Below are 27925 nucleotides of genomic sequence, written 5' to 3' on the forward strand. Positions count from 1 at the left end.
ATCTTGCTGCTTAGCACAGAACAAAACTCAATTTTTTCCAGCTGCATAATTCCTCCTTCGGCTTGAAGCTCTTATTAGGGACTGCTTATGGCGCTAGGCTGCTGTAATTCAGAGCCAGTGTTTTAATCCATCCTTCAAATTAGAATCCTTGAAAAGGATTTAGATATCCTTGGCTTATCCTGTCCTCAGGAGTACATGGGAGACGTCAAATTCAGCTTTCCCTAAGCCCAGGAGCCAGGATTCACCCAGCCCTGCTCTGCCCTCCCCGCGCTGCCCCTCGCCTTCCTGCTCTACCAAAAACCAGAGACATTCGGGGGCAATTCTGTCTGGATTAACGTGTTTCAGACCAGAACGGGTGAGAGCAGCAGAGAAGGGCCGGTGGTGTCCTGCGTGACTCGGGGATGTGTCACCCTCTCCAGCCACACAGGGCTCAGGAGCAGCAGGGACATTCCCATCCCGTGTGACATCCCCGGCGCTAAAAGGACGGGGTCACTCGCAGTGGCAGGGGACACGCAGCGCCAGGTCCGGCCACCCCCATCCGTGCCCTGCCAAGCCCCCTGTGCCCCGGGGAGCTGTGACAGCAGCGCCCCAGGCACCGCTGTGCTCCGAGCTGCAGCTTCTCCCAAGATTTTGGCCGCGATATTTTCGCTTTTCCCACAACCGCAGGAGCCTCAGCTGGGGGAGACAATCCCAGCCCCGGGAGCCCGGCTGGCCCTGCAGAGGGGCCAAGGGGCTTTCCCCAGCTGCCCGCTCTGGTGCGGTGCCCTAAAGCCGGGGCAAAGCGGGTGGGACGCGGCTGCGCTCCCGCAGGAGACGCTGGGGAAAAGCACCGGCTGTGCTTCGTGCTGCGGGACCCCCGGGGGGACGCACGGACCCCCCCGGGCCACCCCAGCCCCGCGGGGGTGCCTGTCCAGCGGGGCGAGGCCCCACGGGAGCGGGGATTCCCGGGGAGGGGCTGTTGCGGGGACATTCCCAGGGCGCGGAGCGGGGAACCCCGCGGCGAGGAGCGTCTCCACGGGGAAACCTCGCTCGGGGGGTGCGAGTGCGAAGCGTCCCGACCCTCGAGGGGGTCTCCACGGGAGGGGCGCCCCGCGGGGCCGGTCCCGGTGCCACCCCCGCCGTGTCTCCTCCCTCCCGGCCGCTCCAAGGCGCCTGCGCTGCCCCGCGCCCGCCGCTCCGAGACCATGGCATCGCCGGCCGTGGGGCCGTGCCCCCGCCCGCTGCCGCCTCCGGTGCCCGGCTCCATGCGCCGGCGGCCGCCGGGCCCCGCCGCGTCCCCCGCGCCCGCGGGCGGCCGCTCCCCGGGGAGCCCCGGCGGGGCCAGGGCTGCGCGGCGGCTGCGGCGGCGCGGGGGAGCCCCGCGGCTGCTGCCCGACGTGCGGAGCATCTTCGCGGCGCCGCGGGAGTCCCCCGAGCGCGGCCGCGGCCACCGCTTCGCCCCGCGGCTGCCGCGCCGCGGATGGTGCGACCTGTGCGGGGAGGCGGTGCGGGAGCGCGCCCTGCGCTGCGACTGTGAGTGCTGTCCGCGCCTTTCCGCGTCCTGCTGAGCCCTGCCGAGCCCTGCCTGCCCCTCGCTGTCCCGCAGCCCTGCCCTGCCCGCACCCCCATCCCTCACCCTGCCCGGCCTCTGCCCCCCCCGCACCCTCTCCCTCTCTTTCGCCCCAGCTCTGCACCCCTCAGGGTCCCGCTTTGGTGCCGCGGGGACCTGCCGGGTCCCCCCGCTCCCCCTGGGGGGGTCCCGGGGGGCTGCGCATCGGGAGGGACTGGACCAGGGTCTCCGGGTGCGGGCGGTGGGCGCGGGTGCGGTGCTGCCGGGCGGGTTTGGGAAATAAAGCTTTTCCAGGAAAGAGGAGATGATCGACTCATGGGCGGAGTTGGCATCAGCAGCTCGCGGTGAGCAGGAAGGGTTCGTGTTTGTAAAGCTTTACAGTGAGGGATAAAGTCCTCCAGAATTTGTAAATTTGCCTGAAGCTCTGCCCAAACTCGCGGGAGGAGGGAGCTGTGCCAGGGAGATGCACGAAGACGCGTGCTCCTCGTGTCGGATCCGTGCTCTGCTGGAGCTGTTCGTGCTCTGCAGGAGAGATTCCTCTTTCCCCCGTGTGGGAAGGGGCCGAACGAGGTGACTCTGCTGGGGCTGTGCAGCGACCCCCGCGCCGTGTCCCCGTCCCGGGGTGCTGCTCCCGCTCCCCGGGGAGGTGTGGCCCGTGGTTGTTGCAGGAGGGGCAACGAGGGGGTTTGAGCAAACCCATGTCACTGATAACTTGGGGATTTAAGCCCTGCTGGCTGTGAAACTGCTCCTGTCCCGCTCAGTCCCTCAGGCTGGGGGGAAACTCTTTCGGGATGCAGCTGCTGGGGCTTGAGGGACTTGAAAATTTGCTGGTCAGGGTCAGCTGAGCCTCTTGATTTTCAGCAGGAGGTGTTAATGCTGATGCCATTCCCCGCAGGTTTGTGCCCACAGGATCACCTGTACCTGTGAGGGTGCCCTCAGTGTGGGTGTGGAGGGCAGGGAATTGGTGCCGGTGGTAATTTGGGACTGAGCCGCGTCCCACCGCGGGCTCTGGGCCGGCTGCGGGACGCGTCGCTGCTTATTTTTGGGGCTGTTTGGGAGGGTTATGCCAGGCGTGTGCAGCAGCGCCAGCCTCACCGGGGCAATTAGTGCCTGGCTCAGCCAGTTCTGGTTCTTACGCTTGGCTTTCCTTAGATTACGAATCAATTAAATGTTTCTGGTGGGGATTTGCGTGGCGCGGGGCGAGCTGGGCTCTCGGCCGTGCCTCCCGGTGCCGTTTGGGATGAAGGGCGACCGGGAGAGACGGCCGCACCATATGGCCCTGCTGCCTCGCATTAGGGCTTTAGCGCTGACTGCTGTTAATTAAATGTAACCCAGCCGCCACCACAACGTGACACGGGGACACGCCGGGGCTGGGAAGTCGCGGCGCAGGGCGTTGGTGGAGCGAGGGGGATGTAAATCTGATTTCTGGGGTGCTTTCTGCCTGCCGTTCCTGATTAATTCCCTCAAACCCTACTGAGAGCCGGATGATTTCCCGGGGCTGGGGAGCTGCAGGGAATGTGTGAATGAGCGTGCTTAAAGAAATAGCGAGTTTAGGAGAAATAAGGGTTATTTGAGGGGGGAAAAAACTTTCTCGAGGCTCTTTCGCCAGCCCCTGGAAACTGGGGTCAGGTGTGAGGTGAGGTCCTGGCTTGTGTGCTTTGAAATCCTGACTTAAAATACAAATTCACAGAATTTTGTGGCGTTGCGAAACGCCGTCAAAGCTGTTTTGAGGGACTTCTCCTCTGGCAGGATGTTTTCCATACTTATACTGAAACAGATTTTAAATAACTCTATTTCCCTTTTCATTTCAGAGAATTATGCAGACTGTGGGAGTAGTTCTGCCTCAGAAACTCCCCAAACAACCGGGATGGGCGGGAGGGACTCTCATATCTGCATTCCCTGTCATCCCAATAGTGATTCCCATTAACAATGCCCGAGAGCTGCAGACGGGGTGTGCTCTCCCCCGCTTGGTGAATGTTTCTTTTTCTTTCTGATTGCAGAGTTGCCGCTTGTTTGCTCTTGACTTGCAGCCTGAGGATACTCAGGTTTTTGTTTGTACAGTTCTGGCCTATTTTTATTTACGTCAGATCTGGCTGTATTTAGTAAAATGGGGAAGTGGCATTTATTTATTTATTTGTTATAGTTATTTACTCTTCAGTCTGGAGAAAAGGAGGCTCAGGGGGGACCTTCTCTGGTTTTAACCCAAGTCCTGCCCGGGGGTGCTGCACCTGGGGCTGATGCAGATGTTGCCTGAGACATGGGAGCCTTTTTCCCCTGCTTTTATTCGGAGTGTTCCAGGTTCTGTGCAGGACAGACATCCAGCATCCTGCTCCCCGCCGTGTCAGCGTGAAAGGATGGGGAGGTGGCAGCTCGGGGGCAAATCCGACTGGCTTTCCCTGAAAATCCTTGTTTCCAGCCTTGGAGGGAAGGCACTTGGGCAGGAGTAGCTGTGCCATTTTATGCTGTGCCTTGAATATCTTCTATTTAATGCGTGTGGCTTTGTGCTGCTGGCACCTCTCAGAGCTGAGTCAGTAGTAAAGTCAATAATCTCCGTGTCGGGGTGTAAATTGCTGGGGGACAGCTTTTCCTGCCAGCTTTTCCTGGCAGGGGAGGAGAAGGGGGCAGGACGGGCAGGCTGCAGAGGCACATCTCTGCTGCGGGGTGTTTGGTGAGCTCTGGTGGGGCGGGTGCCGTGTTGGGTGTCCTGGTGACTAACGCAGCTTCAAAGCCCTCTGCGTGTTTTATTGGCTTTGGGACAGCACAGAAACCAGGCTGGGCTGGGAGCTGGGGCCGCTTCCTGGTGGGAAGGGTTGGGTGGACACCGGGTGGGAACGGCTCGAGTGCTTCCCTGGCTCCCGATGTCTCTGATAACCAGAATTCAAATATTTTGATTATTAAAAAACACATATTAAAATAACACACTGTTGGCTGAAGGGCTTCTTTGCAGGAAAGTCACTCCAGCTCGCCGTGCTTCCCTGTGGGCAGGGCTGTGTGTGGGGCAGCCCTCGAGGGAAACTTCAGAGCATGTCCAGCACCTCTGCAGACGCAGTCACACCTGAAGCCAGCTTTTGATCTGCAGATCTTACCACACAGATCCAGCCCAGTAAAGCACCTCAGCATCCAAACGCGTTTTGTGCCTCTGGTCTGGAGCCGCCCTTATCTCCCAGAGCAGCTCGTTCCGTGTTCAGGCTCTGCGCTGAATCAGCCCCTATTTCCTTCGGGAGGGATGTTGGTAAAACACCGTTTCTCTTTCTAATTTGTAGAGCAAACTTCAGTTCTAAGGTTACTGGTTCTCCAGTAGCCGTTTGCTTAAGATAACGAGTTCTTTAACGAGTTCTTTCCCGAGCCCGGCCTCACCCGGACGGGGCTCTGCTCACACCACTGGTGCCCTTTGGGACACGGTGCTTTTGGTGTCTCTCCTTCCACGCCGTCCTCCCACACTCAGCCGTGCCTCCAGTCTCGCCGCTGTAAATAATAATCGCTGACAGCTCGCAGGACCCACAGCACTGTGCATTTCTGTTCCGTTTAGCTGATCCAGGCAGATTCCTGAGGCTTTTCCTGCTGCCGGGTGACTCGGGCAGGTGGGGATGGTGCTGCTGGGGTTGGGTGAGGACGGGGTGGGGTCCGGGGGTGCCTCCCGCCCACCGCGGCTGCCCCAGGCAGGGCGGGCTCCTCCCCGGGAGGAGATGGAGCTGTGGGGAGGGACGGGGACCTGCCCAGAGCCGTGGGACAGGCTCGTGGGGTGGCTCAGGTCTTCCAGGGTCATGTTTCCTGCTGCATTCCAGTGCAGTGCCTTGGGAAGGGTTTATGGAGAGAGACGCCAGCCGAGGCTCCAGCTCTTACCTTGCAGGTTGGTTTTTGGGCTTCTCCCTCTGCTTCGTCCCGGTGAAGCTCAGTGGAGTTTGCTGGTCGGGGTGTGGGAAGGAGGGATGTGCCCAGGGGCTCTCTGGGTGACTGAGACAGCCCCCTGTGATAACTCACTGCTTTTGCTGCTCGGGGTGGTTTTTGGACTGGTTAAATTCCACCTTTGTTACTCCCTGTGTTGTGCAGGGTGCTGGAAACTGTGAGAGGGGTCCTGAGCAGAGAGGTCACGGGGGAGTGGGTCCAAAGTGGCAGATTTCAGGGGCGTTGTTGAACTGATGCTTGTGTCCCACCCCATCAGCTGACAGCTGGTACAGCTGTCACTGATACACCGTGGAATGGTTTAGGTTGGAAGGGACCTCAGTGCTCATCCCATCCCACCCCTGCCATGGGCAGGGACACCATCCACTGTCCCAGGCTGCTCCAAGCCCCATCCAGCCTGGCCTTGGACACTTCCAGGGATCCAGGGGCAGCCACAGCTTCTCTGGACAATCAGTGCCAGGGCCTCACCTCCCCCACAGAGAGGAATTTCCTCCCAATATCCCATTTAAATCTCTCCTCTTTTGGTTTAAAACCATCCCTCTTGTCCTATCACTAAAAAGTCACTCTCTGTCTTTTTTAGAATGCCCTGATTTTCACAGATGCTGTGAAAGGCTCCACAAGCCTCTCTTAACTATGTGCAGAGTCTAATCAATATTATAGATATAGTTAATCTCAGTGTCCTCCTTGAACCTCTGTTTAGACACTGGGGACTATTTATCCCTCAAACTTTAAAAGACTGCAGGGAAAAGCAGCAAAGAGAGAAGAGAGGATGCCGGAAAGAGACCTCCCAGCGCACGGCCGGGTCCTGCGCTTTCTCTCTCTAATCTCTTCCGTTGGGTTATTTTATCTTATCAAGCAAAAAGCCCCAGAAATAGAAAGTTTTCCATGGCTTACAGGAGATGCACGAGCTCTGAGCTGCGCTCCCTGCTCAGAAAAATAAATAAATAACCCCGTCAGATGGCAGCAGGTTGTAAATGGACAATGTCAGGGCTTTATCTCCGTGGGGGAAAAGGCCTCTCGTGGGAGCAGACACAACTTGCTCCGGTGCCTGCTGTATCCCAGAGCATTTGGGGTTGGAACGTGCCTGGAGAGCTCCTGGCCTCCTCTCCTGAGGATGACGGACGGGAAGGAGGGAGCAGCCACTTGCTTCGGGCTTGTAACAAAGAGAATCCGTAAAATCTTCAGGCATTTCCCCAAATCCAAGCCCTGGTCTGCGGGACTGCGCCTGCCGAGGAGGCCCAGCAGGGAGGTGTTGCTGGTTAGAGGTAGGTGGTGGTGGGATTTGGGGTTTTTGGCTGGGTTTGCAGGTTTTCTGCTGCTCTTTGGGGTGCAGGGTTTGCCTTGGTGTTGCTGAGCACGGCCTGGCCACAGGGATCCTGCCTGGCGGGTATGGGGTGGGCACAGGGCTGGCACCACACCTGTGGCACCAGGTGGCTTCAGCTTCTCCTCTGGCTCTTCTGCAGCCCTGCTCGGGCAGGAGCACAGGCTCTCAGTGCTGCCCCACTTGCCAGTCCAAAGGAAAATCTGATTTTTGTTAAATCGTGGCTCCAGAGCATCTGCCAGCAGCTGGGTTTGTGCTCCAGATGCTGCAGCGGCGCAGGGACCTCGCAGAGGGGTGGCTGTCACCGAGGGGGCCTTGCCTGCTCTGGACAAACAGAAACAGGCCCCTGGGGCTTGCCAGTGTTTGCAAACAAATGAACCCAAACCATCTGGTTTAGACCTAAAACTGCTGAGACGAGACCGCACTGATGGAGCTGCAGGGCTGGGGCTGGATCAGCGCCCTGGGGCTGTCAGAACCTGCTTTGCAGGAGGCCTGAGACCCTTCCCTGGGTGCTGGCGGTGGTGCCACAGGTCCTGCCCTGTCCCCTCAGAGCCTCCCGCTGTCCTGGTGCCACAGGGCCACATCCTGCTGCCACCCCTGAGGTCAGCCCGGTGACGTCGGGCACACGAGGAGCGCCTCAAGCAGCGCAGCTTGCAAAGCCCAGCCTCAGGTGCAGCCTGCACTTCGAGGTGTGTGAGCCCCGAAGGGTTCCAGAGTTTCAGTGGAGGAAGTCTCCGTTCTGCCACCTTGGCCCCGCTCTCAGACACCTGTGGGGCCTCCCTTCTCCTTTTGTGCCCGTTTCCACTCGGTCGCGTCGAGCTGGAAGGTGCCCCATGGGGTCTGTGGTATCCTGGGGGTGGGGGTGGGCAGAGGACTGGAGAATCTCTTCCCTGGGAGGGTGGGGAGGCCCTGCCCCATCCCTGGAAGTGCCCAAGGCCAGGTTGGAGCAGCCTGGGATAGCAGAAGGTGTCCCTGCCCGTGGCTTTAAGGTCCTTTCCAACCCGAACCATTCAGTGGCTGTGTTTAGGAATTGAGATGGGCATTTATACGGGACGGGGTTACTCCATCCCACTTTATCTGTGGAGAAAGGGGAATTCCCTTCAGCCACCAAAGCTTTTCACAGTACCGTGATCTTTCTGTTTTTGAGGAAACTCCATTTCCAAGTGTTCCATTGTTTGACTGGAATGGAAATTATCTTAGAGCCTAAGTGGAGGCATCCTGCTCCTCTTGGCAAACCGGTCACGTGGCTGCTTCCTAAAGCTGTGCAGGGTTTCTAAAATTAGTGTTCCCCACCGGATCCTGAGTGATTAGGTCTGTTAATAGGTGACTGTGACTAAGGAGGTGTCACACTTTAATCCCACAAAGAAATGCCACAATGGGCCTGATCCGGGGGAATTGCCCAGGAATTGGCATTGCTGTGGTCCAAATGATGTGTGTCAGACCTTTGGCTGCCACTGCCCCACGTGCTGGAGCTGCCCAAGGCTGAAAATCTGGGCCCACATGGGCAGAAGGGACGAGGTGGTGGCAGGTGCTCAGGTGAACTCACAGCTGGAGCGTTCTCCAGCTGGCACCTCCAGCAAAGACTTGGCCAATGGCCCCTGTTAAAAGGCAGTTCCAGCTGCTCGAAAGGTCACGCATTAAATTACTGTAACTGCAGCTTATCTCTAATAAAAAAAAAAAAAGAAGCCAAGTCTCCCTGCTTTTCCCCCAGGCTTACTTGAGACAAGTGACTTGGAACAGGAGAATGACAGACAGCTCACGCCAGATGAATGCTAAATGATAAATGATTTCCCTGTTTCCTCTGGAGATTGATGTTTCCCCCCTCAGGCACCAGCTCCCAGCAGTGGTTCCGCTCCTCTCACTCATTCTCAGGCACTGAAGAATTCACCAGAGCTGAGCAGAAATCAGTTTCCAGAGCAAACATGGGATATTCCTTTGCTTTCCTGCAAGCCCCAGATAGTCAAAACCAATGACCCAAAAGCTAAAGAAATAAAAGGAAAAGGGGCAAAAAGGAAAAAGAAAGAAGGAGTGTATTTAAAATACAAATTCAGTGGCTCATAGCAAGGTCATGGGGCTGGTGCAGGGACAGGCACTCACATCCCTCTCTGGAGTGACCTCTCTTGCCTTGCTTTTAGGATGTGATTTTTTTTTTTCCAGGTTGGTGACCGCTCTGGAATTTTGGGCAGTGTAAAAAGTAAATTTAAGGTTGTTTGTGTGGCAGTTAAAAATTAAAAGGCTCAGGTGGGCCATTAAAGCGGGAGGAGGTTGTTCACTGCAGTCAGGAGGGTTTGGGGGAGTCGGGCCTTTGAGGGAAGGGGCTGTGGGAGTGATGGCCATGAATATGGGATAACTGGAGCTGGCTGTGCCAAATATGCCCCTCTGCAGCTGGGGGTGAGCAGGACCCTGTGCCTGAAGGGGTTAAAGCTGGGCTGTGCAGAGTCATCTGTGCATGAACGGGTTAATGTCTGACACTGGGTCAGCATCCAAAGAAAACAGCCGCAGAAATGCCTTGCTGCACCTGGGGACAGGAGGTCACAGCCTCTGCTGGGGCTGGGATGCGTCCCTGCCCTCTCCAGGGGTGGATTTGGGGCTGCTGGTGGTCGATCCACACCTCTGTCACCGGAGCTGGCCCTTGAAATTTTCATGTTTAAGCCCTGGCACAGAGCAGCTGTGGCTGCCCCATCCCTGGAAGGGTCCAAGGCCGGGTTGGACGGGGCTTGGAGCAGCCTGGGACAGTGCAAGGTGGGGGAGGTGGAACTGGATAATTTTTAAGGTCCTTTCCAACCCAAACCCTTCTATGCTATTTAATGACCTTAAATCTTTTGACCTCTGCCCAGTACAAAGATGTTTCTGATGGTGAGAGGTGAAGGATCCTTTCCCTGTGCTCCAGCCAAGCTTTTGCTACAGGTGGCACCTCCCAGGAGTGGAGCTGGCCAGGGGTACCCCGAGGTTTGGTGGGATTTGAGCATTTTCCATGTCAGTGTGCCAGCGGCTCGGGGAGAGGCAGCAGGATGCGTGGCAGGAATGCGGCTTGTGCTGCTCCATCGCGTCCAGGATTCCCTGGGGAGAGGGTGTGCGAGCAATTTTTGCTCTGGATGAGGTGTTGAGGTATCTCCTCACCTGCAGGAGTGTGCCTGAACGGGGCCATGTGTGTGAACAGCGACATGTGCCTGGCTCCAGCTCTGGCCGTGCTGGAATCCCTCTGCCTGCAATCCAGTCCCTTCCCGTGGGTCCCCCACTGCCCCCAACCCCATCCTGCAGCTCTGGGGTGCCTCACTCTGCCCTTTCTGTCCCTGCAGACTGCAGGTACACGTGTCACCAGGAGTGCCGCAGCCTCATCCAGCTGGATTGTCGCCGGCCGGGCCAGTGGCAGAGCCAGCTGTCCCCAGAGAGCACCCTCCTGCCACCCTGCAGCCAGGTACGCCGGGGAGGGGGCTCGGGGGGGCACAGCCCCGCGGTGACCGGCGGATTCGCCTCCAGAGCGCGGATTTCCTGCTCCCAAAGGGTTTTCCAACAGGGAGGGCTTGTCAGGGCTCGGTCTGGGAGTGTCACTGAGGTGTCACCTGCAGGCCGTGAGCGCCATGCCCACTGCCTGGGTGGGATGGAGGTTGGGAATGTGGGCATCCCCCTCCCTCCCTGGGAAGGGGTGTGTGGAGCTCTGGGGTGTTTGAAGCGCTGCTGTCACCTGGAGCAGAGCGGGGACATCAAGCCCCACGTGCCAGTGCCTGCGGAGGAGGATCAATATTGGCGTTAGCCTGTCCCAGCGCCGTGCACAGCGCCTGCAGTCAGCAGCACAGGTGCATTTCCTGCATCGTGCAGGGCGAGAGCGCCGATTTCTCCAGGAAATCTGGAGTTCTGGCTGACAGACTTGTTTTGAGAGTTTCAGTGGTTCCAGGGGCATGGAGGCTCTTCAATCTGTGTTAGGGATGTAATCCCAGGGTTACTCCGGAAGGCTCAGCTTTGCCTTAATCCCCCCGGGGTCCTGCAGTGTCTGGGACTCCAGCGTGGGTGGGACAGGCTGTGGGGCCAGGGAGGCTCTCACTGTGCCAGATGAGATGGGAGATGCTTAATGCTGCCAGCTCAAGGCATTGCTGAGGGAGCTGCCTGGAGTGGGATTGGCGGGGATGGAGCCTTTCCAGGCTCTGTGTGCTTTTTTGAAACGTTTGGAACAGCTCCCCGGGGAAGTGGTGGAGTCACCATCACTCAAAGTGTTCAAAAAATGAGTGGATGCGACACTTCATGGTATGGCTTAGTGGGTGTGGTGGGATGCAGTCAAAGGTCTTTTCCAGCCTTGATGATTCTGTGATTCTGTGTTCTGACCCTCATTATAATCCCGTGTTTATGTCCCTCTTTGTGGAAGACCTGGAGATGGGAACATTTTGCACTTTTCCAGAGGCAAATGTGGGGTTTCAGTTGGGTGTGTGGGGCTTGGTTGTCATCCAGCCTTTGCTGTACAAGCTCTGGCCTTGCTGGGCAGCTGCTGCTGCTCTGAATGAAATGGTCAGGAGGGATCTGAAGTGGGACGGGGTTGATCGTTCTAAGCTACGCATTACAAAGGGGCTCAGAGCGGTTTCTCCACTCCGGGTGTTTGTGTAAGGGAGTGAACCTAAATTCGTGTGTGGTTACAACTCCTTTGAGTGTCACTGGGCTTCCCCCAGCAATGCTGGGCTCTTGGAAAAATGAGAAGGGCTCGCTTCATCTTCAGAGTGATCACCCCAGCCAGGGTTATTGATGGGCCTAATAACAAACAGGGACCCTGTGCTTTGTGGCCATCCATCACCCTGACACGGCCCTGGTGTCATCCTGGGGAGGGGGAGGCCCCTTGTGCCAAGGAAACAAAAGTGTCTCTCCAATTCCAGCAGCAGACAGAAACCCTCAAGCGCATCCCAAAGCCCTGGCTGGGGATTGCACCTCAGAATCCTCAGCGCAGCAAAGCCCTGGCAGGGGTCCCGTGGCCTGTGCTGGGGATGTGGGGGCTGATTTGGGGGTTAATGAGGGTAAATCACTGCAGCAAAGCTCCATTATTCTTCATGGATAATCAGGGAAAAATCATTGCCAGGTTTGCTTGATCTGAGCACACAGTCACGTTCCTGGAGTGTTTCTGTTGGTCAGGCAGGTTTTGCTGCTGGAAAGGAGGAGAATGGAGGGAAAATAATGTCAGTATTCCAGTAGGAGGCTAGCAGGATGCCTGAATATGCTGGCAGGAGGGGAAGAGGCCTGAAAACACATGAAAAAATTAATAGCTGGCATAGATGGAAGTCATTAAATTGTATTATCAAAATAAAGCAAAGTGGAAGCACCACTGAAATACCTATTTGAATATCACCTATTTCAGTGCTGTTACCATGTAACAGCAGGCACTGATAATCTGGGCTTTGATCCGGGTAAGTATTTGGGAGTGTGTTCCATTTGGGTCCCAGAGCAGCCGCCCAGGGTGACATCCAGACTCTGCCGAAGCTGCCAAAAGCCTCCACTGCTCTCGGCAGCTCCAGGAGTTGGGTCCCTGGATTTGGCAGGGCTGGCTGTGTGCCTCCCACCTGTGAGCTGCTGCAGGTCACCGGGGTCACTGGGGTTTTGGGGGGCTGATGTGCAGGTAACCATTAAGTGCAGCTGCTGCTGAACAGTGGGGTAAAAGTTATTGGGTTTATTTGTCTTTGTTGGTTTTTTTATGGAGCTGATGTGCCAAGCAGCTGGACTGCAAGGAATAAATGAGGGATTCTTGGAGAATTCCATGGGGCGTCCAGGGGTCGCACACTGGTTCCCCTGGGAAAAACTTGGGCTGAGGCTTCATAAAAGACCCCAGTGCTGATGCTCCCAACCCGCACTTTCTGCTGGTGTTGCACATGCTCAATTTAAGCCTCTTTCTCCTCTAAATTTATCGCTGTGGAGCCAAGGGGGCTGTGCTGCTGCAGGAACGCGCTGCTGCCATAAGAACGTGGCTTATTTATTCCCTCTGTAAATAAAGCCACTTGGATTCTTGCCTTCCTCTTTCTGAGATGCAGATGTTGCCAGTCTTCCCATCTACATCCCGGTTTGTATTCATGGGATGCTGCTGTGGTGGGCACGGAGCTCTCAAAGCCTCGTAGCAATACAGATGGGAGGGTTTGGAGCAGCATCTGCAACCTGTCAAGAGGGGAAGAGGTTTTAGTGCTGGATGGTGGCTTGTGGGAAGGTCTTGGAGCCCTGTGGGAGCAGCTGGAGGAGCAAGTTGAGATGGGATATTGGGAAGGAATTCCTCCCTCTGAGGGTGGGGAGGCCCTGGCACAGGGTGCCCAGAGCAGCTGTGGCCGCCCCTGGATCCCTGGCAGTGTCCAAGGCCAGGTTGGACAGGGCTTGGAGCAGCCTGGGATAGGGGAAGGTGTCCCTGCCTGTGGGATCCTGTGGGGATCAGAGCCCTGCCCCTGCCCAGCCCCACAAATCCCGGTGATCTTCTCCAAGCAGGAGGGTCACAGCTGCTGTAAAAGCAGGGCCCAGGAGCTGAGCAGCTTTTTCCTGGGCTGCCGCTGAAGCTGCCTCAATCTGGGTGCTGAAATTGCTCCTGCTGCTCTGACATCAGATGCAGGGCAGAGAGGCACCCACTTGTGGTGGCCAGGGGGTCCTGGCACCCCGAGGAGGGTCTGAGCTGTGTCCTCACCTGCCTCCCCCCTTCTTGATTCCCTCAGAAAGTGATGCCACAGCAGCTCCCGAGGATGCTCTAACAGGGACTGAACAGCCCCAGCCCTCCGTGGCACCTCGTTTTGGGTCCCCAAGGTGGTGCCAGGGGTCCCCAGGGGCCAGAGCCAAGCCCAGCACCTCGGCTGCGAGCTGGGTGAGAAATTTTGCAAGAGGAAGTGGCCGGGGCTGCGGGGCGAGGGCAGGAAGGGGAGGCGATGCTGCTGCGCCGGCACCCCCGGGAGCGGCGAGCGGAGCGGGAGCGAACTGGGAGCGAACTGGGAGCGAACTGGGAGCTCTGCCCCTTCCATGCTGCCCCAGCGCCGCTGCGCAGGGAGGCGGGAGCAGGAGGCGAGGGAAGGGAAGGGTTACCCGGCACGGCTGCCTGTTAAGGAGGAATAGCTCGGCAGGATGAGCAGAAGGAGCTGCTGCAGATAAGCGGCGAGCCGGGGATGTGAGCGCGGGGCTCGCCGGAGCCGCAGCGGGGACCCCGATGGTCGCCGGCCCCCCGAGCCCCCCGGCTCGCCCGCAGCCCCTCGCCTCTGCCCGGCTCCCATGACCATCGGCAGCAGCATGAGCAGCGGCTACTGCAGCTTGGATGAAGACCTCGAGGATTGCTTTTTCACGGCCAAAACCTCGTTCTTCCGCAGCGCGCAGAGCAAGGTCCCCGCCAAGGTAACGCAACTCGCGCGCAGGGCTGGCGGATGCCGGGGCTCCCGCACGTTCGGCTGCGGGTGCTGCCAAAAATGAGCTTGTGCGGGAGCCAGGGCAGAGCTGCCGGCGGGGAGGGGGCTCTGCCCTCTCCTCTGCGGGGTCTGCACCGCTGCGGGTTTTCCTCAGCCCTTGCCACGCCGGGTTTCCCCGTTCCCCGGGGATTCACGCCGGAGGAGCCGGCTCTCAGTGCGTTTTTTCAGCGTGAGGTGAAATCCTTTAGCAGCCTTTAGCCAGCTGTCAGCCACGGGTCAGGCTCCCCGGCGGGGACCTGTGGTTTGGCCTTGCAGAATCTGCACCATGAGTGAAAATTGCACCTGTGGGGTGGATGGGAAAGTTCAGGGCAGAATTAATCTGTGAACTGATTAACGCGATGATGAACGTGGTCCTTTTTGGGGAGCCTGGGGCTGTGTGTGCCTGCCTTGGAGAAGGACGGAGGTTTGGCTGGGCAGTGTTTCACCCAGCATGAGATTTGTGTCTCAGCAACATTGCCAAGGCTGCTTCACAGTTTTTAAATGTCTATTTAAAAAAAATAATAATAAAATAAAAATCGCTCTCATGAACTTTGGAGCCCCAACCAGAGCTGAGCATAAAAGGAGAAGGCGCTGCTGCAGAAGTGGGAGTTTCACACGGGAACGAGAGCCCTGTAGCACCCAGAGATCAAATCTGGCCTGGGGAGCAGCTTTTTCACTGAAAATCCTCCCATAAACCACCAGCACCGACGTGCTCCTGCTCAGCCTCTGCTGTGTTTGCACCTGAGGCTGCAGAGCCGCAATCCTCAGCAGGTGCTTTGGGGTTCAGCTCCCTGCAGCAGGTCCAAGGGCTCCCCTTGGCTAAGGGGGGGCTGTTTTGGAGAGAGAGCTTCAGTCAGCTGGGAATTTTATTGAATTTCTCTGAAGAAAATGTTTAAGATGGGATCTTCCCCGCTAGCCAGCAGCTCCCTCTCGTTATGATTAACCGACACGTACTGCTGGTTTTTAAATGTCATTTGATGATTCATTTGTGTAGGAAATGGAGGAGATTGGGGTGCTGGTGCAGCCAGAGCTGCTCTGTTTGAGCCAGGGCACTGCAGATCCTCGGGAACCTCTGGAAATCAGCCTGGTGCTGTCGCTGTTTGGGATTTCTCCCTCACAGGGGGGTCAGGAGCTGCCGCAGCCCCTTTTTCCCCAGCTCCTCACCTGGACGTGACCGGCGTGGGCGGCAGAGCTCAGGCTGCCAGAGAAGATGGAGCCTTTCAGGGGGTTGGTGGTGTGGGGAGGAAATGGTTCCTGTGCATGAAAAACACCCCCCCCCCCCCCCCCCCCCCGCTAAACTGAACCCAACTGGTGTTGTGTAATGGGTCTGTGTGTGGAGGTGGATTCTCACAGAGAAACCATGCTCAGGCCTTGGTGGAAGAAGATTTTTGGGGGGTTCATGGCTTGTTTGGGGTTGGTGGTGGTGGTGCAGGTCCTGCAGGAGCAAAGGCAGGGAGGAAGAGGAGGTGGTGGGCACTGAGGAGGTGGTGGACATCTCCCTTGGGTTTTGATCCACTCCCTGTCCTCTCTTTTTACCTTGGCACCTTATTGAAGTGGTAATTATTCAACTGGAACATTTCCATCCCTGCAAGGGCTGTGTGTGACAACAACTCTGTTTTTCACCACCTGCTCCTAGCCATGGGCAGAGAACATCAGCTCAGACCCCCGAGTGAGCTGAGCTGGTGGATGTGTTTGGGAATGGTGAGGGTTGTCCATCCTGGGATGCCCAGGAGTGATTCCTGAGCCCAGGACAGTGGGCAGGGCCTGCTCTGAGCAGGAGGAAGCTCAGTACGGATAACTTAGGGATGCATGTGCTGAAAGACACAGGAAACATCTCTGTGGAGGAAGTTGTGTTGTGGGTGGGTGGGAGGGGACACACAGGCCACTGCACAGCACTTAAGAGAGTGGGATTTGATCTGTAGGATTACAGGAACAATTTTTCTGATTGAAACAACTGTATTAGTCTGAACAGCCTCTTTCTAGGAATGCTGTAATTCCTTTTTATTCTCAGAACCATCAGCAAAATCACTCTTCATTAGCAAAGAGCTGGTTGAGATCTCAGATGTGACATCGTCCCTGGAGATCCATTTCTTTGCATTTTCGGGCCTCTCCAGCTGAATGGCTTCAGTGGCTTCTGCCTGAAGCCTGATTGCTCAAAACTCTGCAAAATTGCTCTTGGAGTCCTGCATCAGGGCTGATGGGAGAGCTGGGTCAGAGAGGGAAGGGGGAAAGGGAATGTCCAGGGATGGGAAGCACAGGAGGGGCAGAACCCAAACAGGGGCTGGATGAGGGGATCTCCAAGATCCTGTCTGGCCTTGCCCCATAATCCCAGGGCTGGCCGGTGCTCAGGGCAGGTTTGTGGGGTGCAGGGAAGCAGCTGGGGCTGGGGGGGCAATGTGGGCATGGCCAGCCTGGTGCAATGCAGAGGAGCTCCAGCCTGGACACCCCTGAGATGCAGCTCCCTGTGAGGACCTTGTCAGCTCTCACTGCTGAGCTGAGCTGTGGCAGGAAAATCGGTTTCTAAGTGAAATCTCCATGGCAATCAAAACACTGAGCCCGTCTTCACTTGCTCTAACCTCTCTGAGATGCAGCAGCCATCCCTCTCCCCTGCTCTGGAGAGGCACAGCTCTCCTGTCTTCTGCCTTTTCCTCTGAGCCCCAAAGGAAACCACAGCATCTCATCTGAATTTCTCAAAGGGAGGGAACTGTTGGGGGTATTTAAGGTTTTTTTGGGATTTTTTTGGTCCAGATCTCTTGTGTGATTCTCGCCTTGCCTGTCTGTGCTGGAGCAGTGGATCCTTTCCCAATATAGTGCTGTGAACCCTGGCAGTGGGTGTTGAAGGGGAAGTGTTGGGGAAGTGCAGGGATGGAGAGCTCTGTGAGAGTAGAGATGTCCCAGCTCTGGTGACAGCCCTGTCCCCAATGTCCCTGAGCTGCCACCACTCCCTGCTGCAGCAGGATTTACAGATCTGAGCTGTTGGTTCTCGTGTTCCTGAATCCAATTTGAAGCACTCACATTTCCTCCCAGTCCTTTGTGCCGGACTGTGTTTGTGGTCCCAGGCGATGCCGCTCTGAACTGCGGCTCCACAGCCAGGGACACTCGGATGTGCTTCTCCAGGCTTTGTTTTCTGGTGCTTTAAGACAAATCTTTCCTTAATAAGCGGGAAAAATGAGGATTGATGCCCCAGGCCATAAAATCCCTTCAGAGGAGATCTCTGAAGTGCTCCTGCAGTCTGAACAAGGAGCCAAAGGGAGAGCTTGGGCCGCGGGTTTGGGAATGCGAGTTGTCACAGCCTGGCTGATGGAAATGGTGATGGAGCTGTGCCCGAGCACACCAGGGAGGACTTGGCCGCTCCTGCCTCGAGATAAGACTGCCAAGAATGTGGTGATGCTGGGCCAGATCCGTCCCCACTGCTCTGCTCTTCAGATTCATTAAGGAAATAGCTGGTGAGGAAAGCTGGCTGGGAGCGAGGGGCAGGGACGGTGTCCCTGTGGGGGCAGGGATGGTGTCCCTGGGGCTGCAGGGAGGTGGCCCTGGCTCCAAGGAGTGGCCACACTCAGACCTTCTGCCTCTGCTGCTTTTCCGTGTCTGCTTTGAACCACAGTTCCTGAGCTGCTGCTCTTCCAGCTTGTGGGCTGAGCATCCAGGCTGTGACCACACACCAGCTCCTGTGGTGGGACAGCTCCTGGGTCCCACCTGGAGCTGTTATTCCCCAAACAGGGGCCCAGCGTGGTGCAGAGCTGCTGCCTTGGGTGCTTTTAAAAGGTTTTTAAGTTGGGGCTTGACTTGAGAAGGTGAGAGGCTGTAGGGACGGTGCCCTTTGAATGTGGGGTGTGTTTCTCCTGGCATCCTTGCAAACTGATAAATGGAAATATCTGTCACTTAGAACTCTTTTGAGAGCTGTCACCACCATCTCGATGGCCCCTGGGTTGTCCATAAAAGCCTGGCAGGAGTTTACAGCTCATTAGCTGAGTGCTGGCTTGCACAGAGGGGGCCGGGGGCGGTGAACTCTGCCCAGCCCCGGGCCATGGGCTTTGTGTGCCACGGTCCTGCCCCTTCCCAGAGCTCATCCCGGGCAGCCTTTGTCCCGTGGAGCATTAGCCCAAGTGCCAGCTGAGGCTCCAGCCACTCCTTACAATCGGCATTTCTTACAGCTGAGCAATAATGTGGGTTGTGGAGGCAGGGGCAGGGCACGGGCGGGTCCTGCGCTGCTCTGGATGTCCCAAATCACCGTGTCCAGACTCTGTCCTGGCAGCCCGTGGGTCCCTGTGCCACTGCGGCCACCACTGCCCGCGAGCTGTTTTATGGCGGTGCCACAGGGCTGGCAAAGCCCTCAGCTGCCCAGTCTGAGCGGTTCCAGCGTGCTGCCAGCATGTTTAACCATGGCCATGCGATGCTGTGCAGCAGGTTTTCCATGGAGCAGGCGTGGAGCCCTCCTGGCAGCTCCAGGCTTCCTGTGGTTTTCCTGCCGGTGGCCCAGGAGGGTGGCACGGTGGCCCAGGAGGGTGGCACGGGGCAATGTGCCGGTTCCTCTGCTGCCACACTGATGTCGTGTTCCGGGGCCACGAGGCCAGGTGATGGCCAAGGATGGCTGAGCTGGCTCTTCCCTGTTTTCCATGCGGGAAAGCTGCAGGCCCAGCAGTGCCCGCGAGGGTGTAGGTGCAGATCAGAGATGTGGTTTTGTTCACAGCTCGTCTCATCCTGTCCCGGTACAACAGGAAATGTGGCAACGGTTTATGGTTAAAGCTTCTGTTTTTCTCCCTTTAGCCAGAATTGCAGATTCTGCACCAGAAACTTTGCACAACTGGAGGTTGGGGTTGATTTGTGAGGAGCAAGAAGTGGCTGATCTGATCATGCACTGGGGGGGAGCAGCACTTCTCTTCCCAGGCCGTGGCTGCTCCTCTGGGGGCTCCTGCACCACGGGGCTGGTGCTGCTGGGCTGGTTTGGGTCCGGAAGACAGAAAAGCAGAATATTTAGGTGTACAGGCTTGGGATGGGTGGGTGGTCCTTGCTTGGGGGGCTCGTGGTGCAGCCAGGCCTGAGCATCACTTGAATGGCGAGAAGAGCTGAAGGGCTGAGCCCTTGGATCCCCAGTGCCCTTATGGGCTCCCCCAGCCCTAAATAGCTCATGCAGCTGGGGTGGCCCCACTCTGGATCCTCTGGCACAGCTGGCTGGAGTTTGCCTTAATTTTTCTGCCGTGACCTTATTGTGTGTCCCCAGATTTCATCCAGACACTATCCTGTCACCGAGCCCGTGGTGGGATGGACGCAGGCAAAGAGATTATGAAAACTTTCTTTCCCTGCAGCGGGAGGGTGTGGGAGGAAGGCTGGCAGGGGGCTGAGCAGGCTGCAGGTACCCCTGACCTGCCCGCTGTGGGGAAGGGAGGATGCCGCAGCCGGGCAGCGCTGCGGTGACATCGTGCGACAGCGGTGACGTGCTCCTGAGCCAGGCCCCTCCTGCTGCGAGTGGTTTGGGTTTCTTGGAACCCGAAGCCATCCTCATCTGCCGTGTGCCTGCTGCGAGGCGCTGGGGCACCGCTCCAGGCTCCTGCGGCCCTGCTGCGCCGTGTTCCTCCATGGAAACCGAGCCGCTCCACGGCTCTTAATTGCTGGCACGAGCTGTGGCCCTGGGCTGGGAACATCGCAGGAGAGAGGGACCTGCCCTGCTGGGGACAAGCAAACTGCAGGGACAGGGACGGGGGCAGGCAGAGCTGCCGTGTTTGCTTTTGCCATGCGTATCTGGGTGGCTGGGTGGATGGATGTGTGGATGCTGTCTCTGCTGGGCTGTGTTTGTGCCATGGGTGATGTGTGGTGCCCTCAGCTCTGCAGCTCCAACTCTCTGCTTGCAGGAGGGGACGGTCCTGGGGGTCCCCTGCCCTCCCTCACTTGTGGTTGGTGAGGGGCAGCCCAGCTGTGGCTGTGTCAGTGCAGTGACATGGGTGATGTGAGGAAGTGCAGGGTTTCTGAGAGTTCATCTTCTGTTAACTTATAGGGAAGGGGTTTTTTGTTTGTTTTTCCTTTTTTTTCTTTTCCTTCCTGCTACTTTCAAAATCTCAGCCCTTGGCATGATTTCTAAAGATGATTTTTAGAGACTCCCCTGCCACGCACGGCCTTGGCCTGTGTGTGGCCAAGGCTTGGTGCAGTGGATAGATTGAGGTGCAGCGTGAACCAAAGGGCTCTGACAGATTGGGGAGTTCTGATAAATGGATATTTATGTGCAATTCTCAAGTAACCCAGGAAAGCTTTGCTTTTATTGTCATAGAATGCTTTGGGCTGGAAGGGACCTTGAAGATCATCCAGTGCCACCCCTGCCATGGGCAGGGACACCTTCTACTGTCCCAGGCTGCTCCAACCTGGCCTTGAACATTTCCATGGATGGGGCAGCCACAGCTTCTCTGGGCACCCTGTGCCAGGGCCTGCCCACCCTCACAGGGAAGGATTTCTGACCAGTATTCCATCTAAATCTCCTCTCTTTTTGTTTAAGCCATCACCCCCTTCCTGTCACTCCAGGCCCTGGTCTAAAGCCCCTCTCCCTCTCTTGGAGCCCCAAGGAAGGCAGTGACCAAGGAGGCTGAAGCTGTCTCCTGGGTGCCTGCTCCACGTGGGTGTCTCGAGCTGTCTGCTGCTCTGGGGCAGAAATTGTGAAATCCTGAGCTGTCACTGGGGAATCACTGCCGTGAGTCCCAGCACTGCAGCTGCCTTGCCAGATTGCAGCCAGGGTTTCAGTTTGTCCTCTGCTTGATTCTCCTCCTGAAACAAATACCATGGGTAGCCTTGGGCAGTATTGGCTTATTTACAGCTTGCTGCGTCCTTGTTGTGTGTGCTCTGGGGCTGTCTGGGAATGGACAAGCTTTGCTCCCCAAGCTGCCTTTTTTCCCTTTTTTTCCCTTCTCAGAGGTTACAGTTTTCATTCTGAGCCTTCCCAGCCTTGATGGCACATCCCTTCACGCTTTCTGCTCCCTGCTAATGCCAACTTCTGAGCAAGCCCACATAAAATCTGAGAGCGCTGCGCACAGTTCCAGGCAGAGCTGGCAAAATGCGTTCCCAGGCTGTCTCCAGGGAAGGTGGTGAGTTATGGGAAGGCAGCAGAGCTCTGAGCTGGGGGATCCAGCCCGCTGAGCATCGCCCAGACACACAGAGGCTTGTTTGCTGCAGATCCAGCAGATAGAGCAGGCAGTGCTGTGGAGACCTGCCCTCCTGGCTGGAGGGGAGCCAGGGGAGGTTTAGATTGGATCGTAGGGAAAAATTCTTCGTGAAAGAGTGGTCAAGCATTGAACAGGCTGCCCAGGGAAACAGTGGAATCACCATCCCTGGAACTGTTCAAAAGGCCCGTGGATGTGACCCTTGGGGACGTGGTTTAGTGGTGCTGTGTTGACAGCTGGACTCAAGCTCAGAGATCTTTTCTGACCTTAATGATTCTGTGGTTATTCATTAGTGACATTTCCATGGGTGGCCTTCAGGTAGAGCCCACCTACAGGTCAAATCTGCTGGTTTTGGAGGAAATTCCCCCAAAGCTGGGCGAGCAGCAGCCTCTGTCCCCCTGTGGGTGAGCCCACGCAGGCACTGAGCAGTTTTTGACACAGGCTGGGATGCCTGGACTGGCCATGCAGTGCCTGATTTATTATTAGTCACACAGCCAGCCTGCTGCTCGTGTGCTTTTATTGCTCTGAGCTATAATTTCCCAAGCTTTGGACAAGAGCAGCGAGAGATTTAACTCCAGGTTCTGCCTGGGTGAACCCACTGGAAGCTGCTCGAGTTTTGGGGAGTCAGAGCTGTGAATACTGGAAATAGGATGGGGTTTTTTTCTTGCATTGCCAGAAGTAAATAAATGCTCACAGGTGCAGGTGGCTTTGCTTTCAAAGTGGGTTTTAAGGGCTGGATATGTTGTCCTGGTTTGCACTGGGATGTTAACTGCTCCGTGCCACCAACTGGTGCATTTTGTGTTGCGCTGCACTGCCTGTCACTGGTGTCAGAGGTGGTTTGGGGTTGGGATGTGGCATCCTGCACATTCAGCCTCCTGGCTGCAGGGACCATCCCCGCCTGCGTCATCACTGCTCGGGATCTGCGCAGGATCCGTTCCTGCCTTCCCAAGAAAACGTGGAGCTGAACAGATGGAGCGTTACCCAACACACAAAGCAGCTAAAGCCCGGCTCTTCTGATTCCAGAATGTAACACAAACGGTAGAAGAAGAAAAACCCGAGCCTCCGACCATCCAGGAGATCAAACAGAAGATTGAGAAGTACAATGCAAAGGTCACCAACTGCCTGCTGATGAAACTGGTACGTACTGGGCTGGTTTTCCCTCACACACAGACACTGCTGCTGGTTTCTGTGGGCCCTGAACGGGGCCAGCCTGTGGGGAAGGTGTCATGGGGTGAGAGGGCTGGTGGCTGTCACGCTGCTTCTCCTCCTGCTTGGCTTCCCAGTGTCACTGACACTCCAGGTAACCCTTCCCTGCCTCCATCCCTCCCTCCTGGCACTGATCTCTGGCAACGAGTTGCCACAAAGACTTGCCCCAAATGGATGAGCCCCCATTGTTGCAGTGGGGATGAGTCACGGTGGAACTGGGGCAGTTCAGCAGCTGTTGGAAGTGGATTTAGAAACCCAAAACCTTTCCAGAGAGAGATGCTCTGCCCTCACCACTGCCAGGCTTCCTGGGTGGAATGTGCAGAACCAGGCTTTTCTCCTGATTCCTGTGTTTTTGCAGAGCTCAGGGTGGGGTAAGAGACCTGTGGTGGGATCAGCTGATCTCCAGTGATGATTTGTTACATGGAGATGTGAGAATCCCTTAAATGGGAAGTAAAACTTAAGGAATAAGGTTGGGAGGTCCTGCTGAACCAGGGGTTTCAAATCCAAATTAAGTGCAACTACAAATTCCATGTAATGGAATTTCCATAACTGCCTTTGTAGCAGGGCTGGCTTGAAATAAAACAAGATCCCACAGATGAGAGGGAGGGATGAGTCACTGCCAAGAGAAAACCAGTAGTGACTGTCCCGGAATTATGGGGTATTTTTGACATGATTAATAAGAAACCCTGGAACTCCCGGAGCGGGGGCAGGTCCTGCTGTCACCCCACGCTGCAGACCAGCCTCTTGTGGTGGAAAAGGGACTGGAAAAGCTCCCTGGAGCCTGATCCCTGTGTGCTTTGCTGCAGAACGACGATGGGACGTACACAGGGTTCATCAAGGTGCACCTGAAGCTGCGCCGCCCCGTGACGGTGCCGGCCGGCATCCGGCCCCAGTCCATCTACGATGCCCTCAAGGAGGTGAACCTGGCTGAGATGACGGACAAGAGGACCTCCTTCTACCTGCCCCTGGATGCCATCAAGCAGCTCCACATCAGCAGCACGACCACGGTGAGCGAGGTGATCCAGGGGCTCCTGAAGAAGTTCATGGTGGTGGATAACCCTCAGAAGTTTGCACTTTTCAAGGAGATGCGGAAAGATGGGCAAGGTGAGTTAGTTCAGGGCCTGGCACCCGCCAGCTCTCCCTGGAGTGGTGAATTTGGCTTCTGTTCGGTGTGCTGTGGGACTCACTGGGGTGTCAGGTGGGCAAAGTCTAAATCCAGGTGATTTAGACCTCCACAGGAGGTGACGCTGCTTAAGTTAGTGGGGAATTATGGTTTCAGAAGGGGCTGAAACCCCCTGAGAGCTTAAAGAGATTGTTATGAATCTGTGCTAGAGACTCAACCCCCTCCCCTGTGATCCTGAGCATCCTTTCCCATGCTGCAGCTGACCTCCTGAGCTTCCCTCTGCCCCGGCAGCCCCGATCTCACTGTGGCTGTTTGCTGTCCCTTGCAGTGCTCTTCCAGAAGCTCCCTCTCACCGAGTACCCCCTGTACCTGCGGCTGCTGGCGGGCCCTGACACGGATGTGCTGAGCTTTGTGCTGAAGGAGAACGAAACTGGGGAAGTTGAGGTACCTTGGTGACTCTTTTCCTCGTTTTTCACATGAATGTGGAGCACGTGGCAGGGCTGGGAGATGTGTGGCAGAGGCGGCACAAAAAGGGCTGTTTCCCTCTGATGGGGCTGGGTTGGTCTTTTATTACTCCTGAATGCTCTGGGTTTTTAAAACAATTCAAACTTGAGCTGTGAAAATGCTGAGGCCAGTTTTGATGGCCACTCTGTAATCTGTTTATGGAACCCAGCAGTGCCACCCCAGGGTTAATCGTCGCTAATTAGATTAGCTGAACACTGTTAGAAGTAATCCACTAATTGAAGTAAAAGCCAGGGACACTCAGGTAATAAATTCACAGCCAGATTTTGGTTGAAATCGTGCTCCCCACCACAATGAAGCAAATGCTGGGAGCTGCTGCATCCTGCAGGATTCTGCTTCCTGTGCTGTGCGGGGGGAGGATTGGGATGGTCCTTCACGCTGTAGCCCCTTACCCCTTCTCCCTCACAACATGAGATTAAAATCCCTGGAGATCAGATACGTTTAGATGTATTTTATTGCTCCTTCTCACAGATTCAGAGGTAAGAACCCACAAACCCCGTCAGGTGTGTGCTCACTTCCCCTGTGTTTCTGCTGGTGTTGCAGTGGGACGCGTTCTCCATCCCAGAGCTGCAGAACTTCCTGATGATCCTGGACAAAGAAGAGAAGGACAAAATCCAGCAAGTGCACAGGAAGTATGAGAGGTTCAAACAGAGACTGCAACAGACCTTGAAAGAAGCCAGAGGCAAACCTGGATAACCTTCAGGAGGCCCTGGGCATCAGACTAAGCTAGAGACTATTTTTAAATGAAAAGACTTCTCAGGACACCTTAGTCGTCATTCTCCCTCTTCGACCTTCCATGAGGACTGGCTCCCAGCACCCCTAAAATGATCCTACTGCATTTTCTTCTTCTGAAACCTCTTCTCCCAGGACCAGAGCCAGTCCAAGAACGGGAAGCCTGTTTCTGAAACAGCTTCAACAAAGCAAACACAGCTGCTGGTTGGCTTTCCAGCCGTGCCATCCGCTGGAGAGGCTCCGTGGAAGATTCTCGGTGTGACACCCAACAGGACCCATCTGCTGGCTGAAGTTTCGAGCAGGGCAACTCTTGCTGCTCCTGCTCCTCCCAGCGAGTTGCTTGTTCCTGTTTGGAGGTGCTGTGGCCCACAGTGCCCTCGTGGCCCAGTTCTGGTTTCGTAAGGAGAGCACAGGAAGCAGCAGCAGAAGGGGAGGAGGTTGTTGCACCGAACCACGTGGGTGTTGCAGCTGTAACCAGCGCTGGATGGACTTGTTCAGGGCTAAGGCAGCCAGGGAAATGTCAGGTTATGACACCAAGGCAGCTGCAACACCCCAACAGTCTCTTAGTAAATATTATTGCAACTTGGTAATAGTAACTCCCAGGAAAATCATTCATTTTGATTCTATTTGACTTCTAATTTTGAAAAGAGCTGAATTACAGTAAATACCCCTGATGCTAAGTTAGCCAGTGTTTCACCAGTTCTCTACTCTGTAGGAACTGGGACCTAGTTTCCAGAAATTCTGTTTGAAAAGTGTGAAGGTGATGGTTGGGGCATGGGCTGAGGGCTCAGTGTTGAAGATTTAGCAATACGTGTCTGTCAGAGGAACCCAGGAAAGCTCAAAGCCCCTTCACAAATCAGATTTTCAGCTGTGAATGTGTCTGGCCCTGAGGGAGAGAAGCCCCAACCAGGGCTGGGGTGTGGAGGTGGCACCAGGTAAGGGAATTATTGTCCTTGGATGCTTTCTGCTCACCCCACCTGTGCTTCCTCCTGCTCCCCCTCCTCGCAGTGCTGTCCCAGCCCTGCTGTCCCTGTCACACCCTCCCTGTGCCCTGTTCTCCTTCCCCACTCTCAACTGGTGCTCTCCTGCACGTCCAGGAAGCTTCCCAGGATTTGCTCTCTCCATGGAGTTAGGAGAGGACAGCAAGTCCCTCTCTGCCTGTCTCAGGGCTCCCACCACGCCGAGCATCCCTCAGAAAAGTGCTCGAGCTGCAGGCTCGGTCCCTGCCCTCGCTCCATGGTGCTGATGCCATGCAGGGATCACTGCCGGGCTGGGAATGCTCCAGGGATCCCGGTGGGGGAGGATGGGCCCCGTGTTTACCCTCAGTGCTTCGTCCCGAGCACGCTGCACACAGCCAGGGCCAGCCCTCCCTCTGTTTACACCACAGCAGAGAACAGGGAACGTCAATGCTGGGTTGGGGTGGGGCAGGGAAAGGGGTTTGTGTGGGCTCGATGAGCCCCTTTGAGCTCACTGTGGCTGCTGGGATCCCACCTGCACCCAGTGCGAGGGGAGGCGACAGGGTTTTGGGGAACGTGGAGGAGTCTAAAATTTACCTCAGTGCCTTTTTCTTCCCTTAAGTGTGAAAACTTTGCATTTGGACTAAGGAGGAAGCTGTGCAGAGGCCTCGTCCCTCCTGTCCCCCCGTGTCCCCCGCACCGTTGTGGGATGAGGAGGGATGAGGAACTGGTTTGCTTCTTTCTGCAAGGTGACTGCTTGGGATTTTTTTTTCCAGATTTTGAGTATGTTTGTTTCTAAACCACATGAGAGTAACTGCATCACTCCGAGCCCTCGGTTTGTGTGAAAGCCACTTTCTGCCAAGCTCAGTTGCAGCTCCTGTTCTGGTCAGCAGTGAGGGTTTGCTCACAGGGCTCTGGTGCAGAAGAGCCTCCAGCTGTACTGTACTCTACACCCAATGACCTTTAACAACTGCTGGCAGCCACAGAGCAGCACTTTCCATGCTCTGGGGCTGTTTGTCCAGCTACAAGCAGACTTAGTACTTCACTAGTCACTTGTGAAGTCATTTAAATACCATTTATCTGGTGCTTTGAGCCTTGACAGCACCCTATAAATACTTCAGTTCCACCGGGGAAGAACGCTGTAAAAACTGCCAGTGGTTCTGAGAGGGAAGAGCCACACGCTTGGTTTGAAATCCCTTTTCTTTCTGGCTAAAAGTTGTGCAGGTTTCCTTTTTTTTCCTCTTTTGGTGAGTTTTGGTGAGTGTCCCCTCTCCCCTCCTGGCCCCAGCATGTCTTTGACAGTTTGTAGAAGGCATGGCTTCGTATGCAATCACTGTGGATGCTGCTGAAAACCTCGTGCCCCCAGAGGGCTCTTTCTTTTGGTTTTTTTCAAGATGAGGGGCATCTGAAGAGCTGGTGGGTGTTGAAACTCAAATTCTCATGGGTCAGTTGAGCTGTTTTTAGAAGTATTTGCCCCTTCTTTAAGCGCAAAATCCTGTTGGCAGTGCCTTTGGTTAGCAATTGTCTTGCCTAGGTCGTGTGAGTTTCTTTTCCATGGCTACTGTAAAACCTGTAAAATAATGTGTATAGGATGGAATAGTAGAGCTTCTATGGCAAAGTGAAATGCATTTTTGCAATGCTGTAATTTATTTTTACTACTCCCTAGCAATTCTATGGCATTTTTACAAAATGTCTCACTCTCAGCTTTTTCTGAAGGTTCTGGAACTTTGTTCATATGCAGACAGTGTAAGAGACAATGATAATAAAACTGTCAGTAATTAAAGAAATCTCTTAGCCTTCTTTTTCTGGTGCCCTGCTATGGAACTTCCATGGATTAAGTCTAAAGGGAAATACAGGAATCCTGCCTAGAGGTGAATTTAAATTTCCTAACCTACTGTTAAAGAGCTAAAGAACATCCACCCCTGTAAGACCTGACCAAAGTGTTCCATTAATCTTCTAGCTGGGGCTGACAGAGCTGTTACCTGTAATAAATTACAGCTCATGACACACATTAAAACATATTTTTATATGTAAAATTAACATAAACTACAAAAGCCCAGCTAAAAGTTAATTCTCAGTGCTGAAGTGTCTGATT

At 55.7% G+C, this 27925-nt stretch overlaps 1 protein-coding gene across 6 annotated transcripts; it reads left to right on the top strand.

Moving 5' to 3' along the window:
- The first annotated feature begins 1169 nt into the window (after positions 1-1169).
- On the top strand, positions 1170-27617 carry RASSF5 (Ras association domain family member 5). 6 transcript variants are annotated; one of them, XM_032132841.1, is made up of 7 exons: positions 5299-5399; positions 6638-6717; positions 10073-10191; positions 22315-22428; positions 23304-23601; positions 23949-24064; positions 24686-27617. In XM_032132841.1, exons 1-7 carry the CDS (start codon positions 5314-5316, stop codon positions 24836-24838), a joined length of 966 nt encoding a protein of 321 aa, XP_031988732.1. In that variant the 5' UTR covers positions 5299-5313; the 3' UTR covers positions 24839-27617. The 6 variants fall into 6 exon arrangements, with proteins under 6 accessions (XP_031988734.1, XP_031988737.1, XP_031988736.1 ...); XM_032132843.1 differs by lacking the exons at positions 5299-5399; positions 6638-6717 and adding an exon at positions 1170-1512; XM_032132846.1 differs by lacking the exons at positions 5299-5399; positions 6638-6717 and adding an exon at positions 2178-2444.
- Positions 27618-27925: the final 308 nt, after the last annotated feature.

The sequence above is a fragment of the Corvus moneduloides genome, chromosome 24, assembly GCF_009650955.1.
Source record: "Corvus moneduloides isolate bCorMon1 chromosome 24, bCorMon1.pri, whole genome shotgun sequence".
In the NCBI taxonomy this organism is placed as follows: Eukaryota; Metazoa; Chordata; class Aves; order Passeriformes; family Corvidae; genus Corvus; species Corvus moneduloides.

Coding starts and splice junctions, on each gene's coding strand:
- RASSF5 (XM_032132843.1), top strand. CDS start 1,185: ATGGCATCGCCGGCCGTGGGGCCGTGCCCCCGCCCGCTGCCGCCTCCG. Junction 1,513..10,072: donor GCGCGCCCTGCGCTGCGACT/GTGAGTGCTGTC, acceptor CTGTCCCTGCAG/ACTGCAGGTACACGTGTCAC. Junction 24,065..24,685: donor ACGAAACTGGGGAAGTTGAG/GTACCTTGGTGA, acceptor CTGGTGTTGCAG/TGGGACGCGTTCTCCATCCC.